General features: G+C 32.6%; 2 protein-coding genes across 4 annotated transcripts in view; both read right to left on the minus strand.

Annotated features, from left to right (window-relative positions):
- The window catches only part of LOC140432290 (protein SERAC1), a 104170-nt gene extending 84600 nt beyond the window's left edge, over positions 1–19570 (minus strand). For all 3 annotated transcript variants that reach the window (XM_072520112.1, XM_072520110.1, XM_072520109.1), the window contains exon 1: positions 19346–19570. The gene's annotated coding sequence lies outside the window, so the exon portion shown is untranslated. The remainder of the gene's footprint in view (positions 1–19345) is intronic.
- Positions 5923–7320, minus strand: LOC140435524 (protein FAM200C-like). The gene is made up of 3 exons (XM_072524267.1): positions 7207–7320; positions 6931–7165; positions 5923–6491 (listed from the first exon to the last, which is right to left on the minus strand). Exons 1-3 carry the CDS (start codon positions 7318–7320, stop codon positions 5923–5925), a joined length of 918 nt encoding a protein of 305 aa, XP_072380368.1.
- Positions 19571–19898: the final 328 nt, after the last annotated feature.

Below are 19898 nucleotides of genomic sequence, written 5' to 3' on the forward strand. Positions count from 1 at the left end.
TCAATTAAAAGAGCTTCTGAGATAACAATGGACACAACTACCTCAAGCAGACATTAACAATGTGATTCGGAGCATAAACAGTAGATGTAGAGCTGTGATAAATCAACGTGGTGGTTATACTTTATTTTAAGTTTATATTTCGTATTTTTGATATTTTATGGAGGTATGTAAAACATGGGTGATTTGCAATATTTTTTTTTCTGCTCCAATTTTCTGTTTTATTTTGCAATTTATGATTTTTGACATATTAAACAACACTTTAAACTACAAATTTTGTATTACTTTTTTTAAGTCGATTACAGATAAACAAAATACATCTATTTATAAAAATATCCCTAGACTTTTGCGTTGTGTATATTTACCCAAGTGTGCCGTGGCTGAACGAGTTTTCAAGTTAGTGTGCCTCAAGCTAAAAAAGGTTGGTAAACGTTGCTAGTCATAAATAAAACCTATAAATTTTTGTGCAAATCGGTACAGGCTCGGAAAATTATACAATTCCGCTGTATTTTACCTTCATTGACTGGAGCATTAACATTTGTGTAGTGTAGACTATAATTTTTTTTTGTAGTTTTTTTTTTATTTTATTACTACTATTATAAACTATGATAAAAACGTTTGGGAATTAAATAATCATTTTTTTCCGAAATATTTTTATTAGGTATATAAAAATCGAGCACATTTTTTTCAATTTTGTTTATTTATTTTCCAATCATTATTATTATACTGTGGTGTTAATTAGTGATAATTTCAGTATCAGATAGACAAAACAGACTTTTTACGTTAAAAACCAAAGTTATAAATAACAGGGATTGAAATTAACATATTAAATTAACATATGCAAGTTTATACTCGCAATAATTTGGAATTAGGCTTATCTTACCTCCCTCTTCAAAAGTTATATATGCGATAGGTGAGCTTTTTATTTTTAAGGGGTGAAATCACCCCTTATTGAAAATAATGAAAAAAATTTATATTAAAGCATTTTATGGATTTAAATCGTGTTAAATTAGGTCATTGAAATATTGTCAATTATATTAATGGATATTGTGTACATTCTCAACCCTTAAATAATCTTAAAAACCACCCCTTTTAATAAAAATAATTGTAAAAAATCGTTTAACAGGTTCAAACGCTTTTGCAGTGCATTTATATCATCTACAATGTAATTCTCTGCTTATATAAAATAATTTTGGTTGATTGCAACACTTCAACCCTTAAAAACTACCCCCTATGTCAAAATATATAAAAAAATCTTTTTAAACAACTTCAAAAGTTTTTAATGTACATTTATATTCAAAAATTCCTTTCTTATCAATAAAATATTTTTTGATTTGTTGCTTATTTTCAACCCTTAAAAACCACCTCTATGCTCACGAAACAAATTCCCCTTTGGTAAATGTTTAAATAAAAAAATTAAGTATACTCATGCTGTTTTTATTGTAAAAAATTATGCATGAAAATACTTTACATTAGAAAGTATACAAAATATATTTACAAAAATAAAAATTATTTACAATATATCAAATTATTAATTGTCTGAAGCGTCATTCTCGTCGTGTTCTAACTCCACCTCTTCATGTATTGCAGGACAGTTTTGACAATATTGTCGCCAGAGCATGTAGCATTGCAAAATAGACCTAGTGTACGACAGCCACACGCTGAGCCGCAACCCTTTTTGCAATTGCAAAAAATCAGTTTCAATAGTTCTTCTGGTGCAGGTGAACTTGTCATTTTTATTGGTTGTAAAATATCATCACTCTTGAACCATCCCCAATCCGTTATATCAATCTCTTTGTTTCCAAGAAATATCTGAGTTTGTAAATAAACTCTTTTGATATGCTCATTCAGGGCACTTACAGTTGGTACAAGAGATGATAATTTAACTGCACTATTTTTAGTTGTGGCTTTAATAAACGATTCGTATCGCATTTGTTCAAGTAATGATGAATAATCTTCGACCTTATTCATTTTGTTCATGTGGGTGTCTTTGGCAAGGCCATACAGCAAAATTGTACAGTATCTCCCAGCTTCTAAAATGTCTTCGAGATCTGAAGTACTCCTGTCATTGGCACTCATTGGCGGCTTGCCCACGCAACTTCAAAGGAGTGTCGGTTCTCTGTGTTCGTTAGTTCTCTGAAGCAAATGTTCAGTTTAGAGGTGCCTATATTATATACATAACATATATATGTATGTATGTATTATATACATATTTGTGTGAGTGTTAGTGTGTCTGTTACCAGTTTTTCGAATATACTTGAATAAAGCATTTATACATACAGAAAATAAGTTGATGCTCCAAAATATAAATAACATGCTCCAAAATTTTTTTAGAATAACTCCGTTAATTTTTAAGCTACAGTGTCCATTAAAAAAATATTTTGAAGGTAATTTCAAAAGCTACAAGACTAAGTAGATTAAAATATGTTAAAATTCTTTCTTTTTAAATAGTAAAGGGCCAAAGTGCTGATTACAGGTGTGTCAGCCGCTGTATCTCAAACTTCAATTGGCTATATCTCTATTATTTTTCGAGCTACAACAAAAATAAAAAAATCAAAATTTTTGTTAAGAAAAAAACTACATTTTGGTATAGAACCATTTTTCACGTATCTCTTATATTTTTAGATTTATTTTGAAAAAATGTAAATTTTTAGATAATTAAAAAAAAAGATTTTTTAATTTAAACATGATTTTTTCAAAAAATACGCATTTTAAACAGGCTAAACTTTTAAAACTTATAAATAACACTACAATAAAATGAATTGTAGAAGATATACGTTTAATTTCAATTCTGATCGAAATAGTGTTACTTACACTGCTCGTTTTTTTTTTAAACGCTAGAGTAATTCAAATTATTTCCTTCGTATTTCGCTTTGTTTTAATCGAAATGGCTTTTAACATAGCTCATTTTAAAGGTTTTTTTCTAGCTCTTTAAAAAGTGTTGTATGAATTTTTATCAAAAAAGATGTCCATTTTCCGATATTTGATGTTAAATGCATCGATTATAGTATCCCAAAAACAAAAAGTCATCTTCAAACAATTATAAATCGCTTAGTATTGTACTTATAAAACTTAATAAAAAATCGGTTGCCTGTAAAGTCGGTTTTACGGGCGAAGATTTTACGTGACAACGTCTTTTTCTCGGTAGAATATTTATTGATATGAATATTATTAAATTGTACAATAGGAACAAGGAATTGAATGAAAATAAGAATTGCACAAATTTTAACTATAGAAATATATTTTGTTTACTAAAACATTGTACATGTAAACTTAAACTTAACTAATTTCTATTTCAGTGATTTTGTTGAGGATAGGACGATGATAGGAGAAATAGCATCGCACCAGCGGACCGATCATGTTTGAGTGGGAGAGAGACGCAAGGCATTCGCCGGTCCGGCGGGCCTCTCTCTCGTTTGGTGACTCATCGTAACAGACGTGAGCGGGCGTTACACTTTTTCATGAGTGACTCCGAGCCACAACCTAATTTAAGACGTCACGTCAAAAAACATTCTCTTTGTTTTTTTATAAGCTTTTTTTTTGCTCATTATAGATTTTTCAATAAAACGCTTTGTTTTTGAGTTATTCGTACAAAATCATTGGAAAACATGTTCTTTTTTGCGAAAAGTTTACTTTTTCAAGTGCGTATAACTCAAAACGTATTAATTTAGCGAAAAAAATTTATATGACATTTTTTGTTTAAAATTTGATTCTATATCAATTCCCGGGGTTATTTTGAGTGTAAAAAGTTCAACCTCCTAGATGGGGTGCCAACCACCCCAGGGGTAGAAGCACACATCGACACCATATAACTTATGTTTTTTGAGTAATTTACTACCCACTGTAAAAATTTCAGATAAATCGGTGCAGTTATAAAAAATTTAAAGGGAAAATGCCACAGTAACTGGACTATTAGTGGTCTTATATAATATGTCGCCGCCTTGTTGCTAACTTTCCGCAAGCTTTGTCTTGTGGTTCTAGTGTTAAATTCATGAGAAAAGTATCAGTTTACGCACTTATGTTACGCATAAATTAGTATTTACATTATTTAAAAATAAATAATTTTTAATTTTTCAATTTTCTTAAACCAACACTATCAGACTAAATATAGAAATTATTTAATCAAAAACATATTATTAGTAATATGTGATTTATAACATAGTGTTGATGCCAAAAAATGTTAAGAAATATTCTTTATGACAAGCTCATTATCAAGCTGTGCCATGACTTCGCTATTACATAATTTGTTTCGCTTTCATTTTCTATTCACGTAATAGCAAATTTAAAATTTTAAAGCGAATGTGATCTACATTCTGAATTTGTTGAAAGAGAATTGGAAAATTGTTTTAATTACACCATGTGTATTAGGCACAATTTACTCCAATACAATTATTACTTATTAGCATTATAATACACTGCCCCGCAAAATTAACCGGACACTAAGTTTATTTTAAGTACAATTAAAAAGTATTAGAAAAACTTAAATTCTAATAAATTATGTGTTATTGTATGTTCAATAACCGACCATAAAATAAAAAACACGTTTCAAAATATTGATTAATAATAATTTAACAACAGATAAACATTGACAATTTTTTTTTATTCCGGAGTAAGATATTTTTCAAACCGAAATCACAAAATAATTCTAAAATATGGATAATAAAATTCTTAGCTTGTACCCTTTCTGTCATAGACTAGATCAAAGCAGTAAACTCGTTTTGCAATATTTGTTTTCACTCCAGCGCCTGTTTTAAGGCAACTGCAGTTTCAAACTCTCCATAATTTTCGTCTCACTACTTTTCCCAAGTTGTTCCACAAATGCTCTATAGAGTTAAGGTCGACTTCGAGTAGGCCAAGCTAATACCCGAATACTAATATCTGTAAGGTATTGTATTGTTACCCTGACTATGTGCATCCGAGCACTATCCTGCTTTAGCAGAAAATACATATTACACGCTCTTATTACACGCTACATATTACCTAACCACACGCGCTCCCAGGCAGTTCCTAATGTAGCTATCAGCATTACGGCCACCTTCCCCTAGCATAACAAGATATGTATGTGTTTCCAGAGAAATACCATACCATTAGTCCTCCACCATCAAACTGTACTTTAGGAGAGAAACAACAATGGACATAGCCTGCTCCATGAATTCTCCACACTCTTTGGCGACTGTGGGGTAAATATCTTGTAAAACGAGACTTCTCCAATCTTCCATATCCCAATTTGCATGAGTACGAGAGAATTCCAGGCATTGTCTTCGATCAGTTGCGTCAAATAAAAGGTTTTAGCAGGTTCATAAGATGAAAACTTTTGTTCGCTTAATCTTCTGCTTATGGTATCACGTCAAACTATGATACCATAAACATCTGCCAGTCTTTGATTTCAGTTGAATGCTGTAGCAGTATCTGTCAGGTCTCGAAGCACTTTAAGTCTAAGGAACCGATCTTTCACGGCGTTTGTTGCCTTTGGTTTTCCTATACAGGTCTTCTTGAGTAAGAACTAAGACCTCGAAATCTTTGTTAAGCATCGGATATTGTACTTCGCTGAACCCAAAGCATTTCTTCGGTATACCTAATGCAGCGGTCGGGGAACATTTTTAATCATTACCCCAAAATATTTTTGTGTAAGTTGATATTACCCCACGGCGAAGAGCAAGAAAAAACGAAATCGCCTCTTTTTAGCATCTTTCATGTTATAGCCCCCATTATAATTTTGAAAAAAAAACAATAATTAAAAATTTAATTTAAACATCATTTATTCAATTTATCAATGTAATACCTAGTAATCCATAACTTTCGCCCCCGCAGAAAATATAAGTAAATGATAATTTCTTGTTATTTTGTCATACAAGAAAAATATCATATGAATTACAAAATAACGAGAAATTATCATTTGCTTATATTTTCTGTGGGGGTGAATTTTCATGGGAGAGGTTTCATGTTCGATACAATTGCTTCAAAATTGGGACTTGGTGTAAGAGCGATTTGAACACAGTCTTCAGCGTTTAATCGATTTCTGTTCTTCGTTTTTATGTTCATTAGAGTGGAAAAGCCTTGTTCGCATAAATATGTTGTTCCAAATGGCAACAATTTTTTAATCGCATCTTCATGTACAATTTTAAAAGCCTTTGCAGCTTTTGACATCCAAAAAGATAACAGATTTGGTTTACTCTCAAATTGAATATTAGATCGAAGTTCAAGAATTGTCTCTGCTAAACCTGAAGGTTCTTCTGGTATCATAGCAATTTCACATGTAAAAGGATCTGCAATACAACTGAGAGTAAGTGTATCAAGATCTGGAAAGTAATCTGAAAACCGCTTTCTGAGTTTGATAAGATGTCTTACAATTGTATCCTTGATGTCAGCAAAAGTAATATTTTCGCAATCTTCCAAAAACAAAGCTAACCTTGAAAAAGTAGCTGTCTTGTTCGATTCTACTTTCTGTCTCCAATATTGCAGCTTTAACCCAAACGATGACACTATTTCTCTCGCTGAAATGATATTAATATTCTTTCCTTGCAATTCTTTGTTTAATATATTTATACTCTCAAAAATGCCCGCTAAATATGCGAGATATGCAACCCAGGAAAAGTTTTTAACTTATCTGCGAGAATATTTTTTTAATCAAACATAAAAATTTCGACTTCAGTTTTGAGAGTCCATACTCGATTTAGTACATTTCCGCGAGAAAGCCACCTTACTTCTGTATAATAAAGTAGGTCCGTATATTGAGCTTCACCGTCCTGACATAATTCACGAAATAGCCGCGTGTTTAGTGCATGTCCCTTGATAAAATTTACAATCTTGATGACATCATGCATGACAGCTTCCAGTGTAGGTTCTAAATATTTGACCATAAGGGCCTGGCGATGGACCATACAGTGAGTAACTTCAATATTAGGGTTATTGTTTTTACAAAAGCCGAAAAACCATTAATATGATCCAGCATAGCTGGAGCTCCATGCAAAGATTCAGAAATACAGTTTTCCCATTTTAAACTTTGCGCATTGAAATATTCATTTACTTTATTGTAGACATCAATTCCACGAGATCTCAACTCGAGAGGAGAACAAAACAGCAATTCCTCTTCAAAATTATCTACACCTATGTAGCGAACATATACCATTAGCTGTGAATTGCTACGAAAATCAGTTGTCTCGTCAAGCTGAATAGCAAAATATTTAGCCCGTTTAATAAGAAAATAACCTGTTCCTTTACATTTTCTGTTAATATAGAAATTTGTTCTTTCAGAATTTTCGCAGACAAGGGCACTGAATTCAGTTTCTTTGCTTCTTTTTGACCACACATAATCTCTGCCATTTTTACAGCAGCTGGTTTAACCAAATCTTCACCAATAGTGTATAGTTTCTTATTTCGTGCAATCAATTAGGCTACTTCAGAGCTAGCCCTTGATGCTGGACGCCGATCAAATGTACCAAACAAGTTGCTATTCAATATTTGTCTTTTAACAGGTATTTCTAAATTTGCAAAGTATTCTCGCGGTTTGGAAGACAGGTGTGAATGCAAATTATCTAAATTGTAAATGTTTCTTCAATTGACTTTTTTTGAAAGATTCTGAAGTCAGTACCTTCACACATACAACACACTCTGGTTTCATTGTACCATTGTCTTCTATTTATGTAAAGCCGTAATTAAGGAATTCGTCTTGGTATGTTCTTTTTCTATTTGCTTCCATCTTAAGGGAGACAGAAAATAATAGTTGTAAAATACTTGAATTAAATTTTTAAATTGCGGCTTACCTTGATCGATATATCGATGATTAATGATTAAATGGTGATCTTGTCAGCAACTAATTAGTAAAAACTCGCTCTCTGACTCGTCAATGTATTTGTGTCTTGACGGCATAGCACGAACTGAGCAGGTAGTCGGGGCCGGGACTGTGCTTTACTACGCAAAGATATAACTCGAGAACACTCTAGTGGTGGAGAGTAAGATGGCGTGGCCTGTATATGTCGCTAAATTGTTTAAGTTGAAAAAATACTAACAGGTTTATAAAATAGCAAATTAAGAATATATACTTTTTACTCACAAAAGTTTCATTTTTACCCCCAAAAATTTAATTTTTACCCCATTTGGGGTAATTTACCCCGGTTCCCCGACCGCTGACCTAATGGAACGCCCATCATTAGCCGCAATCGCAATAGCAACAGCTTGCGCCACTTGATCTGGCCTAATTGTAAATTATTCTTTGGTACCAAGAACACTTCCCCGAAAAAGCAGCCAACAATAAATCAAAATGGAATACAAAAAATAAACAATTTAACAAGCATTATTTTATAAATAAATATTCGATTTATGGAGAGCACCTCAACTTTCTTTCAGTCGCAAAACATGACAAACTTATAAAAAACGAATGAATCAAGGCAACTTATATTTTAATATATATTTAATTATTATACAGGACACTTCAACATAACTAGAAGGAGAAAACTTTGCAATTTCACGTGTCCGGTTAATTTTGCGGGGCAGTGTATATTCTGTAAGTACTTTAATCCAGTCGAAGTATCCAAAACCTGTTGACAATTTTTGGTAATTCATAACAGATGTCATTAAAATTAAATCATTGTTTAGTAAACAATGGTTTAATTAAAAAAAAAAACGCAAAAATTGTAAATTTTTGAGGTAATTCTGCGATATTTGACTAAAAGTTTCAAAGTTTCTTTTCAGTGTAAAGATGGTTAATTGGAGACCTAATAAATTGAAATTAATACCGTAAACCGAGGTTAGTTTGCCCCATTACGAAAAAATGTTCATTTTAATTAACTAACCCTACAACTCTGTATATTATAGTCCTTTCAACAGCGGAGAAAAGATCAACTCGAAAATTCATTGTAATTTTAAGTCGAAAAATTTGGTGTTTAGGAAGATTTCGTTTTATATCTTACAATAAATTATTGCTAAGTTGGTGGTGAATTGTTTTTATTATTGCTGTTTACCTAAAAAATATTCTAAAAGCCTAAATGTTAGTTAACACAGGTATAATACCTTGTTTTGCAAAATTTGAACAATTTTGAGGTTAATTTTCCCCGGCGCAAAGTACCCGAAACATCTCGTTAGGGTCTACTTTGCTTCAAGGTAACTAACTCCAAAATATGTGTGAATTTTCTTTGTTAATAATTTATCAGCTTTTGAGTAAATTTGTATGGATACTAATATTTTAAAATAAAAATATTAATGAATAAAATCAATATATTAGAAAGTAATCTTATGTTTTGTTTCAGACTTGCTCACGCTCACATACTATATTAGATAGCCTGGATCAAGAAGATATGCAGACTACACTGCAGAGACATTTCAGGAGTGTTTTTAAATGCACTAAAAGCGTGAGAAATCAAAGAGTCACACCGAAAAGCGTAGAAGTACAATATATCAAGAACAATTTTAAACAAACTTAGAGCAAGATACTTAAGGAAAGCTGGAAAACACCCCATATTTTCTTTACAAGATTTTGTTCAATGTATTGTTGCTTTGGGACAGTTTGACTTTCCAGTAGATACAACAGAATTGCGTCACATCATATTGTAACCTCGGAAACCTTTTTTGGATGGTGCTAGAAAGGTCACTAATGGAGACACTGCGGACGGCAGCCAGATGGTTGGTGGAGAGCGAGTCGTGGGTTCGAAACTAGCTTTTGAAACCAGGAATGGGTCCAACGGACGAAATAAGTAAAGATACGATAGGAGATATTGGAAAAGATACAGAAATGAACAAAAAGATAGATGGGTAAAATTACCAAAGATAAGATAAGATAGGGAACAGGGCGCCACTTAATTTTTTGGGGTTTAAGGAGAAAATTAAGAAACCTTAGAAAAGAAAAGAGATAAGGAAAGATGTTTAGGTTCTGAGACCAAACCCAAGAACAGATATCACAGTTAATTATTGAATAAATTTGGTCAACACTCTACATAAACAAAAAATAAATATATAAGGTATTACACTTACTTACCTACGAAACTTAATAAGCCTGATCTTTCTACTGGTCAAAGGTATAGTTATATTTAAAGGTAAAAAGCAAATATATCAGGGAACTTTGTTAGGAGTCGACAAATAAAATACATACATAAAACAATAACAATATATTAAACAACAACACAATTACGACGCTGCTGAATGCAACACAAGTAATAAAAATACACCAACAACTATAAAATGGTGGTATACATATAAAAATAGGCAGAAATATAATTAGAAAATATCTTTACAAAGATATAAGTATAACACAAGCATGCACAAATAAAGTTTTGGCGTATCTCGAGATATTATAGCAAATAGAATTGAATACAAATTATAACAAACACAAAAGATAACATAAATTAATAAAATTTAAATTTACAAAAATACAAAAAAGTTTACTGACGTGAAAACATAAAAATTTAACCAAACCGCACTTGGTTAAGTCGATTATTTGGTTCGTAACAAAAAAAAATATAGAATGTTCTTTAATTGACTGCAAAATTCAGTAGCTACTCTCAAATACATTTGAAGACATGTATGATCGTTCGATACGTCCAGATAATGGGAGATGATATGATGCTATACCATGTTACTTGCCCAGATAGGTGGACATATTAAAATTATGTCACTTACAGTAATTATTCCTGAAGGCTGCTGCTTTAATCCACTGAAGTTAATACTGTACTGGTATTAAACACTGAATTTATTTACCCTTGAAGGTGCTTTACAACTATACTTAAACTAATATAGTGTAAGATAAAAAAAACTCTAATAAGCAAGTGTATACACACTTATAAAGAAAATGCACAGAGACGGTAAGGTAGCAGATACGATATTGTGAACTAAGCGTCTTAACTCGACGGTTGCCCACCGATAAGTTGTTTTCTCTACGAGTGCCCACCGAGAAGTAACTTGGTTCCTCTAAAATTTTACCAAGCTACCCAAGAAAAGGTGAGGGTATCTTCCCCCCAAAAATGATAGGCCAGCTATATGTATTTCTGAGAAGGTAAAAAGTTCTAATTAACATTGAATATAACGGTATACTTCTACCTACAAACGTGATGGAATATGAAATCTCGAGATTGGGTCTTTACAGAAAAATTACTATACGAACCTTCGGAATATTTACAAATCTATCATAAAAGACCCGGATTAAGACGGAAAGGATTAAAAACCTTTCGGACGAAAGGAAATTCCGGCATTCAATAAAATTTTGAAGACGGTAAACCGAACATAAGCGTATCATCACGGGGGTAAAAGGAATAAAAATAATTAATATTTTAATTATATAAAAAAATGTTACAATATGGGCATATGGTAGGGAAGTTAAGATTTTCCAGAATAATTTGTCTGGTGTGAAATGGTTCAATTCGTTTATTACCAGACATCCAGGTATATCTGGACGCTTCGCTGAGAATGTCCAGCGTACTAGAGCCGCAGTAAATGAGATAACCTAAGGATGATCCAGGAAAAAAGAAGGTACTCATGAAGAAAGATTGCAAGTATCCTGATTTAAAAAGGAAAAAGACAGTTAAGATTTGATTTCACGTATAGTGCGCTGTGTATCCGCCTTATACGTATTTCGCCCTAATAGAGCTCTTCAGAAACGGCTATTCACAGTCGCTCTAAACGTGAAAATAAATATTTTCTGTCCTAGGAAGCAATTCTAACATGGCTTCGTATAGACGCAAATAGCGACATCTGATATTAAAATCCGTAAACTAATTTTCGAAACCAAATTCAGATTTATGCTTTAATCTGTGCCTTCTAAGAATTGCAAGGCAAAACAGACGTTGATAAGGATGTTATTAGAGACATGGGGAATCTAAAAATTGCATTCCACAACATATCTCCTCAACTAAGCAAAAATCCTCAACGAATTGGTTTCTAGTACTCGTGCAGAGTATATCGGAATAAAAACGAAAAAGGCAGTTAAGATTTGATTTCACGTACAGTGCGTCTGTATATCCGCCTTATACGTATTTCGCACTAATAGGGCTCTTCAGAGACGGTCAGAAAAGATTTATTTAGAGCGACTGTGAATAGTTGTCTCTGAAGAGCCCTATTAGGGCGAAATACGTATAAGGCGGATACACAGACGCACTGTACGTGAAATCAAATCTTAACTGCCTTTTTCGTTTTTATTCCGATATACTCTGCACGAGTACTAGAAACCAATTCGTTAAGGATTTTTGCTTAGTTCAGGAGATATGTTGTGGAATGCAATTTTTAGATTCCCCATGTCTCTAATAACATCCTTATCAACGTCTGTTTTGCCTTGCAATTCTTAGAAGGCACAGATTAAAGCATAAATCTGAATTTGGTTTCTAAAATTAGTTTACGGATTTTAATATCCTGATTTAATTCGAAATACATCGAAGATATCCATTTCCGTCATGTTTGCAGGAAATGGGACTGGAGAACTGTTGCCTCCATATATTGTTTACTGAGCCAACAAGATGTGGACTACGTGGACGGAAAATGAGCCAAAAGGATGTCGCTCTAACGCTAGTTCTTCTCGGTGGTTTGATAGCAATATATTTACTGATTGGCTGGAGCTTCAAATGATACCTAAGCTAAGAAAATTAGAAGGAAAGAAAATCCTAATATGCGACAACCTTTCTTCCTATTTGGGAGTTCATTCACACAACTTATATTGAGAAAACCAAGTAAGCCTAATTTGTTTACCCCCAATAGCACACACACGGCCACTCGGCCACGTGATACGGAACGAAGAAAAATATCGAATTCTTCAACTCTTTATGCAGGGTAAAGTATTTGGCAGAAGAGGACCGGGACGCCGTCGTATCTCGTGGTTGAAAAATCTCCGACAATGGTTTGGGATGACCTCAGCGGAGCTGTTTCGCAGAGCAGTCAACAAAACCATGATAGCCTTGATGATCGCCAACATCCGGAGCGGATAAGGCACTGAATCAGAAGAAGAAGCACACACATAACTCAGCCTCTGGACGAGGCATTTTTTGGCTCAGTTAAAATAGCATGAAAAAAGTGCTATCAAACTCGAATAATACCGAAGAGGGCATTATTGATGTAAATTATTGCACCAACCATCAAAGAAGACTGCTGGTTTTCGCAAACGTGGGATATTTTCTTTGAATGTTGAGGAAGTTTTGACCCGCATACCTCGAAGTTCAAACAATACAGATGTTGTAGAATCTGCGTTTCTTTAAATACTAGAAATAAGAAGATCTTTGTCAACTAACACTACAAATAATCGCAGAAAGAAAATCAGCATTCCTCCTGGAAAAAGTGTGGAGGTTTGCGATCACTACATCAAAATGTTCTCTCTTTTGTGTCACTCTTAGTAATTTTTGAACATTCATGTCCGTCCAAGTTCTGATATTGCAAAGCCATGACATGGCTCTTCTGTCCATTCCTCTTCGGCCCTCTATCTTTCCTTTAATTATTAATCGTAGCAGGTCATATTTGTCATTTCTCATTATGTGGCCTAGGTACGTCTTTCTTTTCTTTGCTCTTCTTAAAGATTTTTTAGGGCCTTTAAAAATAAAGCAAAGTAACCCCGGTTGACGGTAGGTTACTTAAAAGCATTAATAATATATTGACTTAACATTTTCAGGAAACTTGTGTCTCATTATCTTTTAAGTTATCACAAAAATGTTAGTAAAAAACATTAATTTGTTTACAAGATCTTAAATCTGTTTATTCATAAGATCTATAATGTAACATACAATTTGGCTCAGTTCCCGTCATCGTATAATCCTCATCGGGATCTTATTTTTTTGTCGAGACCTAAATTTTATATATTTATTCCGGGTATATCGATTTTTTCTTAAACTCCTTACTTCCTCTTAAATATTATGCGTGCTAGTCCAACTACAGTACGACATTTTTTGATGCATTTGTTTATTTATACATTAGAAATAGTTAAAAACTTATACTTTGCAATTCTATTAAAAAAAATTACCAAATTATCAAATTTAACTGAAAAGCGTGGAAGTGCAAAAAGTGACAAAATGTCACTTGATTCTTACTTGAATCATGTTGCCGCCCACTCAAGGCAGTTTTTGCGTCGTAGTCGTGAGCATAAATTTTCTGGTTGAATTTTCCACGGAATTCAAAACTTTTAAAATATTTTGATCTTGAAGTTTTCGCATTCATGAAAGCCACTAAATATATAGTTCCAAAAATGTTTTATTAGTTTACCATTTCAATAGTACCTGAGTATTAAAACTAACTGCGATTTTTTGACCACGTTGGTATGTTAATTCTTCAGCTATAATATCTACAAACGAAAACTCTTAAACTTTGTCTAAAGTTGCAGTTACTTAACTTATTACGTTTAAGATGCTGCGTAAAATGTAATTTTTAATATATTTAGATAATCCTTTAAGGGTATGAGACAGGGCTGAATACTCTACCTATGCTGTTTAACATTTTTATGAAGAAAAGATCTTTTAGAATAAAAAAGTATCAAAATTAATTGAATTCCCTTAATTAGTTTGCGATATGCTGATAATACAGCTATCATAGCAGACAACATAGAAAAATTACAAGAGATAGTAAATAATATTAATGCAGCGGGAGAGTAATATTAATAATCAAGCACAGTTGAAAATACACAACCAACTTATAGACATAGTTGAGAAATTTAAATATCTTGGATTTACCTTAAGCAGTATGTGAGACTTCGACAAAGAAGTGAAGATACGAGTATCAATAGCTATTTAGAAATAGTTTTACGAAACTCAATAACTTCCGTCTAATCCTACAGAAAAGTTTATTAGGTCGAAAAATTGCAGGATTGTCAATTTTTCCGTCTCATCATGTCTTCTAAGTGCTAATTCAAAAATGCCATCATATGGGAACAAAAAAGATTGCAGAATTGTAACCAACAGTTCAAAAAAAAATTCAGGACAACTGCCTAACACAGGGATGGGGAAACTGTTTTTTTCGCGTCCCAATATTTACTAAAGAAATATACGGCGAGCCAAGTTGTTGCATTTTTGGTTATGTTGTTAGCTGAAATAAAAATACATATTGATTGTTCAGAAACACTTTATTGTGCAATATTACAAAATAAACGATTGGAATACAAAAGTAATCGTAGGTAACTATATTAAATTTTATGTTAGCTGTGAAGTAGAAGGTAGAGAAGAAATAGACTTTGTGGGGATATGTGACATGTAAACTGTTTTTTGCATTATTTCGTCATAATTCAGCTGCATTTGTGAGGGTGAAATTTTTGGTAATCCAACAGCCTATTACGAATACAATGTTTTCTTAGTTTCATTATTGAAAATGTTCTTTCGCACAAATAACTTGTATCAAACATAGTCATTATTTTTTGGGCGTGGCAACTGTATTTGGGTATTGTATTCTAGATATTTATGACCTTATAAGATTACCATTTGCTGCTATTAAGAAAAAAAGTTAAGCGACTACTCAGTTTCCTTAAAATCGAGAAATTTCTTCACAACTACCTCGTGCAGTTTCTGTAGTTGTTGAGCGGACCTTTGTTAGTTTTCTTGTGAGACAGATGTCGTACTGCGAATTTTGGGAAAGTGGGCTAGTTCATTTTTTTCTGTCCTTGATTCTAAGACATCTAAGAATTGATTCTTGCCTTGAAACTTCCTATTTAATTTATTTAGGTATGACAGCAAATCTGTAAAAAATGCGAATTCAGAAAGCCAATTTTCGTCAAACATGACCTTAAAGTCGCCCCATTTGTCTTGCTCGGTCAAAAAGTCCTGAATCTCCTTTCTTAAATTCCTTATTCTAATCAATTCCTCTAATAGAAATCAAAAAATCAGAAACTGAGTTTTCAAAGTATTGAAAGTATTCAAAGGTTTTTAATTCGATCATTTATCGTCCTTCTTGATAAAGCTAAAGACTGAAACTCGTTACTTTTTCCTGGACAAATAATGTTGCTTACAGATACCATTCCTTCTTTTACGAATTTTTCATCCTATAATGTTTTCTAACTTTTAGCAATTTTGTAAGCTACAACATAACTTGCCAGTGTTGCAGCCTTGTGAGTATCAGATTGCTTCATAAACATATCTTGTTACTTACGTAACTTCTCTATTTGCCTCTCAACCAAAGACGTTCTCTCTACCTCTGTCATAGCCGAGGTCGTATGCCGAAAGGTAGGAAGACCAGAGCCACGACTGTGTTGCACATCCCTCAGGGGGCGGACAAGGCAGTCGCGAACATACCAGATTCATGCATCTGTCATATGCTTATATTTTGTATTTGCATGTTTTTTAGAGAAGTGTCGAGACAAATTAAAATCTTTAAAAACTGCAACTGATTCATTTCAAATGAGCCACACTGGTTTGTCTTTAAATTCTGTGAAAAAATATTTCCATGGCCTTCTTTCTTAAAAACTCGACACTCAGAATCAACTTCGTCAATTTTTCGTCATTTTGCTGCTGTAACAAAACAACAAACCAATATCAATACATCGCTCAAACAAACGAATATTAATTTTATTTTCATGCGATTTACTATAGTGTGCCAAATTTCAGCTTAATCCGTTAAAGATATCAGCTTCAAAATTGAGTTGCAACATTTTACCTCTAGTTTCGAAAGTAAAATAAAACTTCGAATGACGCTAGCAACGTAGCAGCATGAGAGCGGGCGGACAGTGGCATTAGCGACGACACGACACGCACCATCCGAAGCGCGCGGTCATTCAAACACATCCACACACTACTCAGAGCCGGATTTTAAGCCGATAATCAAACCGATACTTACTCGATTGGAGTATTTTACTGCATAACGCCTTGCGGCTGCTGCACTATTTCCTTGACATTCACCTACGATATTCCCGATAGTTTATTGAAATCATAATTTAATGTGATCCAACTTACCCAAAGTTAAATGCATATCTGCCATTTTCTGAAATGTGTAGGCCATTGTAATATCAAAATTTTTAATATTAATCTTATTCACACAATAAATGATAGCTTCAAATTATTGACTATTATTGATGGAACTGTTTGTAATTTTTGTATCCGTAGAAACTAATTGTAATTTTATGGCCAACTAGGAAAAAACTAGTTTTTCGAAAGAAAAAGTGATAGGAGGCAAAACAGTTTTAAAAATAATGTGTTAAACTAATGATGCTACAAAATTCATTTGATTTGAACGTACTCAAAAGTTTGGGGGAATTTAGGGCTGCACGCCCCCCTTAAAATTTTTCAAAATAGATTTTGTTGTTTCTTTTGTATGAAAAATGCTTTCAGAACAAGAAAGTAAGAAAGTAACGTATTCATTTTTATTACAAAATGTCAAGTAGTTTAGGAGATAATGCAAAAAAACAATTTTTATATTGTAACTTCAAAGGGCTGTAACTTTTTTTGTGTACACTTTTGTAATAAGGTAAGTTGGATTCAATCAATTTATTTTTGTCCCCGGAATGCGTGATTTAATTTATGACATACCTTTTTGAAACACCCTGTATATGTATATATTATTATATTATGTACTAATTCTAATTATTGTAAAATTCTTGACATTTACTTTTACAATTATTAATTTGTTTACTAAATTTAAATTTTACTATAATGTATATCGAAACAAAAACGTGTTTTTCTATCATTTAAATCATTATATTTCTTTGTCAACCGATTCTTGTGAATAAAGCGAATATAAACCGAATTTATCTCTTTTTTTTTAAGTTTACTACTTTTGACATATTATATAAACTTTTTTATTTGTCTACCCTATAAAAATTGAAATTTAGAATTTAAATCTATACGGAAAAGCCAATAAAATGTTTAAATTTAATATAAATCAATAACCTGTAAAAAAAACTGTATAATAAATGTATTATAGCGAGAGTTAGTTAGTTTTTGTTGAGCGGTGTAAACGTGGGAAAAGTGATAAAATAGGGAGAGGAACGTTTAGAGTGCGTGTGTGTGCCATTCACGTGATCATTCCATCTTCTCAGCGACCAAACTAGTTGTATGTGGTGCGATTGATCATCGTGCAGGCACAGTATATTGCGTAAAAAGAATTCTTTTTAAGCAATATACTGTGGTGCAGGTGTGTGTATGTGTGCGTATGTATTATGCTCAATCAACAAATCTACAGCTATAGCTACATCACCTATATCACGTTTCCACTTGATCCCTGGGTGTAGCTAAGTGAGGGATACTACTAAAAGCTTCTAAGATTTCATTGGAGACTTGTTTAACTGCTAGAATTTCTTGATTTTATTGCTTTTAATTTATAGCAACAAAATGAATCTTTAGTACAAATGAGCATAGAATAATAACTAGGAAAATACAGAACGAAATTTGGGAAGTTAATTAGGGAAGATAATTGTATAGTTTTTACTTCGAGTAAACGATTTACTTCGAGTGTTTTGATATAAATTAATTTAATTATTTTAAGTGCTTTGTTCTTTAACTCATGATGTCAAAAGAGATGACTATTGTGACGTCAAATTAATATAATCTTTTTTTTTTAATTAAAACTTTTTAAAAAACTTAAAATACGAAAATTGTTTTATTGTTCAAATATACTGCATTGGTTTAATTTTATAGTGGGGAGGAATATTACCATAAAAAGTGGGATAAATTTCCGACACCAGTGGGAGCTTTTTTGTACCATGCATCCATGTCCATGCTCCATGCAGGACATCACTGACTCACTGTTCACAGTGTTCACTACCTCTACTTTCCACATCGTGATCACTGATCACTGCCTTGCCTGTGTCTGTGTCCACTCTGTCCACTGTGTCACAGTATATTGCTTTAAAAAGAATACTGTGACTGTGTCGTGTTTGGTCGTGTGTCACAGTTCACACATTCACGGTGTCACTCACTAGTCTAAGTCTAGTCTCCACTCTCCACAGTCTCTGAGCTGACTCAGACCGGCACATATATGGCATACTTACATTACTATCTATCTTGTTTGCACTCACTCTTCCTCTTTATTTTGGCTGTAAAAACCTTCTAATTTTCTATTTTGATCCCTACTCCTCTTAATGAAATTTATTGTCAAATCTCATGGAGCAAATATTTATATATCAAGGATAATAAATTAGTGCAAAATATTTGCGTATTAGTGATCTATTCTATGATCTATGATATATCTATAGGTAATACTGACTTCCGAGAATAGTGACATGTGTACATTAAAACATCAAATGTAAACAGTTTAACGATAATTTTACCTTAATATTGAATGTCAAATATAATTTTCAATTTGTTTTTCTGTATTCTGTATTTTATTAACTACCTATATTGAAATACAAAATAAACATTACAAAAAATCTTTAAAAAGAGATGTTTAGGCTAATTATTTATATCAGCCAATTTCTTCGATTTTATCCTATGAAAAATCCAAAACAATCTACTCATGATTTTATCTCACTTACCTGTCTGTATAAGATTAATTCACATAAAACAAGCAAATGTCTGCTATTGTATATCACATTATATTATTGATTAATAAAGTCACGGCAACATAACGCATTTAAACTCCACTGACACACAAACGAATACAACAAACAAGGGAATGTTGCAATTTGTTTATTATTTTTTAAACCACTTACGTTTCGAACTTCCTCAAGTCTATCAACCAACTGAGAACTCGACTAAATTGGATCGTGGGTTTTTCTCTAGAACGTGTTGCGTATTTGAACTTTAAAAATAGAAGTAGAATTATTACAAAAGTTCAGTGTAAGTTTCGGAGCTATTTTATCTAGTTATATGGGCAATCTTTTGCATGGTCCAATATTGTGAACTACTAACCAGTAGGCCAGGTGTTCGTCATCGAATTTAATTATATTAAGTCAGACAATAACTCGGAATAGGTATACCCGTAATCGTCCGTAATTTATTCAAAAAGAGACGTTTTTTCACAAATTGAAAAGTTGAAAACACACACGCAATGCAATTAAGACGGCAAGTCCAACAAAAATTAAGTGT

The sequence above is a fragment of the Diabrotica undecimpunctata genome, chromosome 1 (genome assembly GCF_040954645.1).
Source record: "Diabrotica undecimpunctata isolate CICGRU chromosome 1, icDiaUnde3, whole genome shotgun sequence".
Taxonomy (NCBI): Eukaryota; Metazoa; Arthropoda; class Insecta; order Coleoptera; family Chrysomelidae; genus Diabrotica; species Diabrotica undecimpunctata.

What these genes read in the sequence shown, in the direction of transcription:
- LOC140435524 (XM_072524267.1), bottom strand. Translation starts at nt 7,320, where the DNA reads ATGGCAGAGATTATGTGTGGTCAAAAAGAAGCAAAGAAACTGAATTCA. An exon ending in CAGAAAATGTAAAGGAACAG is followed by an intron (nt 7,166 to 7,206) that starts GTTATTTTCTTA and finishes TTTGCTATTCAG; the next exon opens with CTTGACGAGACAACTGATTT. An exon ending in TATGCTGGATCATATTAATG is followed by an intron (nt 6,492 to 6,930) that starts GTTTTTCGGCTT and finishes ATATCATTTCAG; the next exon opens with CGAGAGAAATAGTGTCATCG.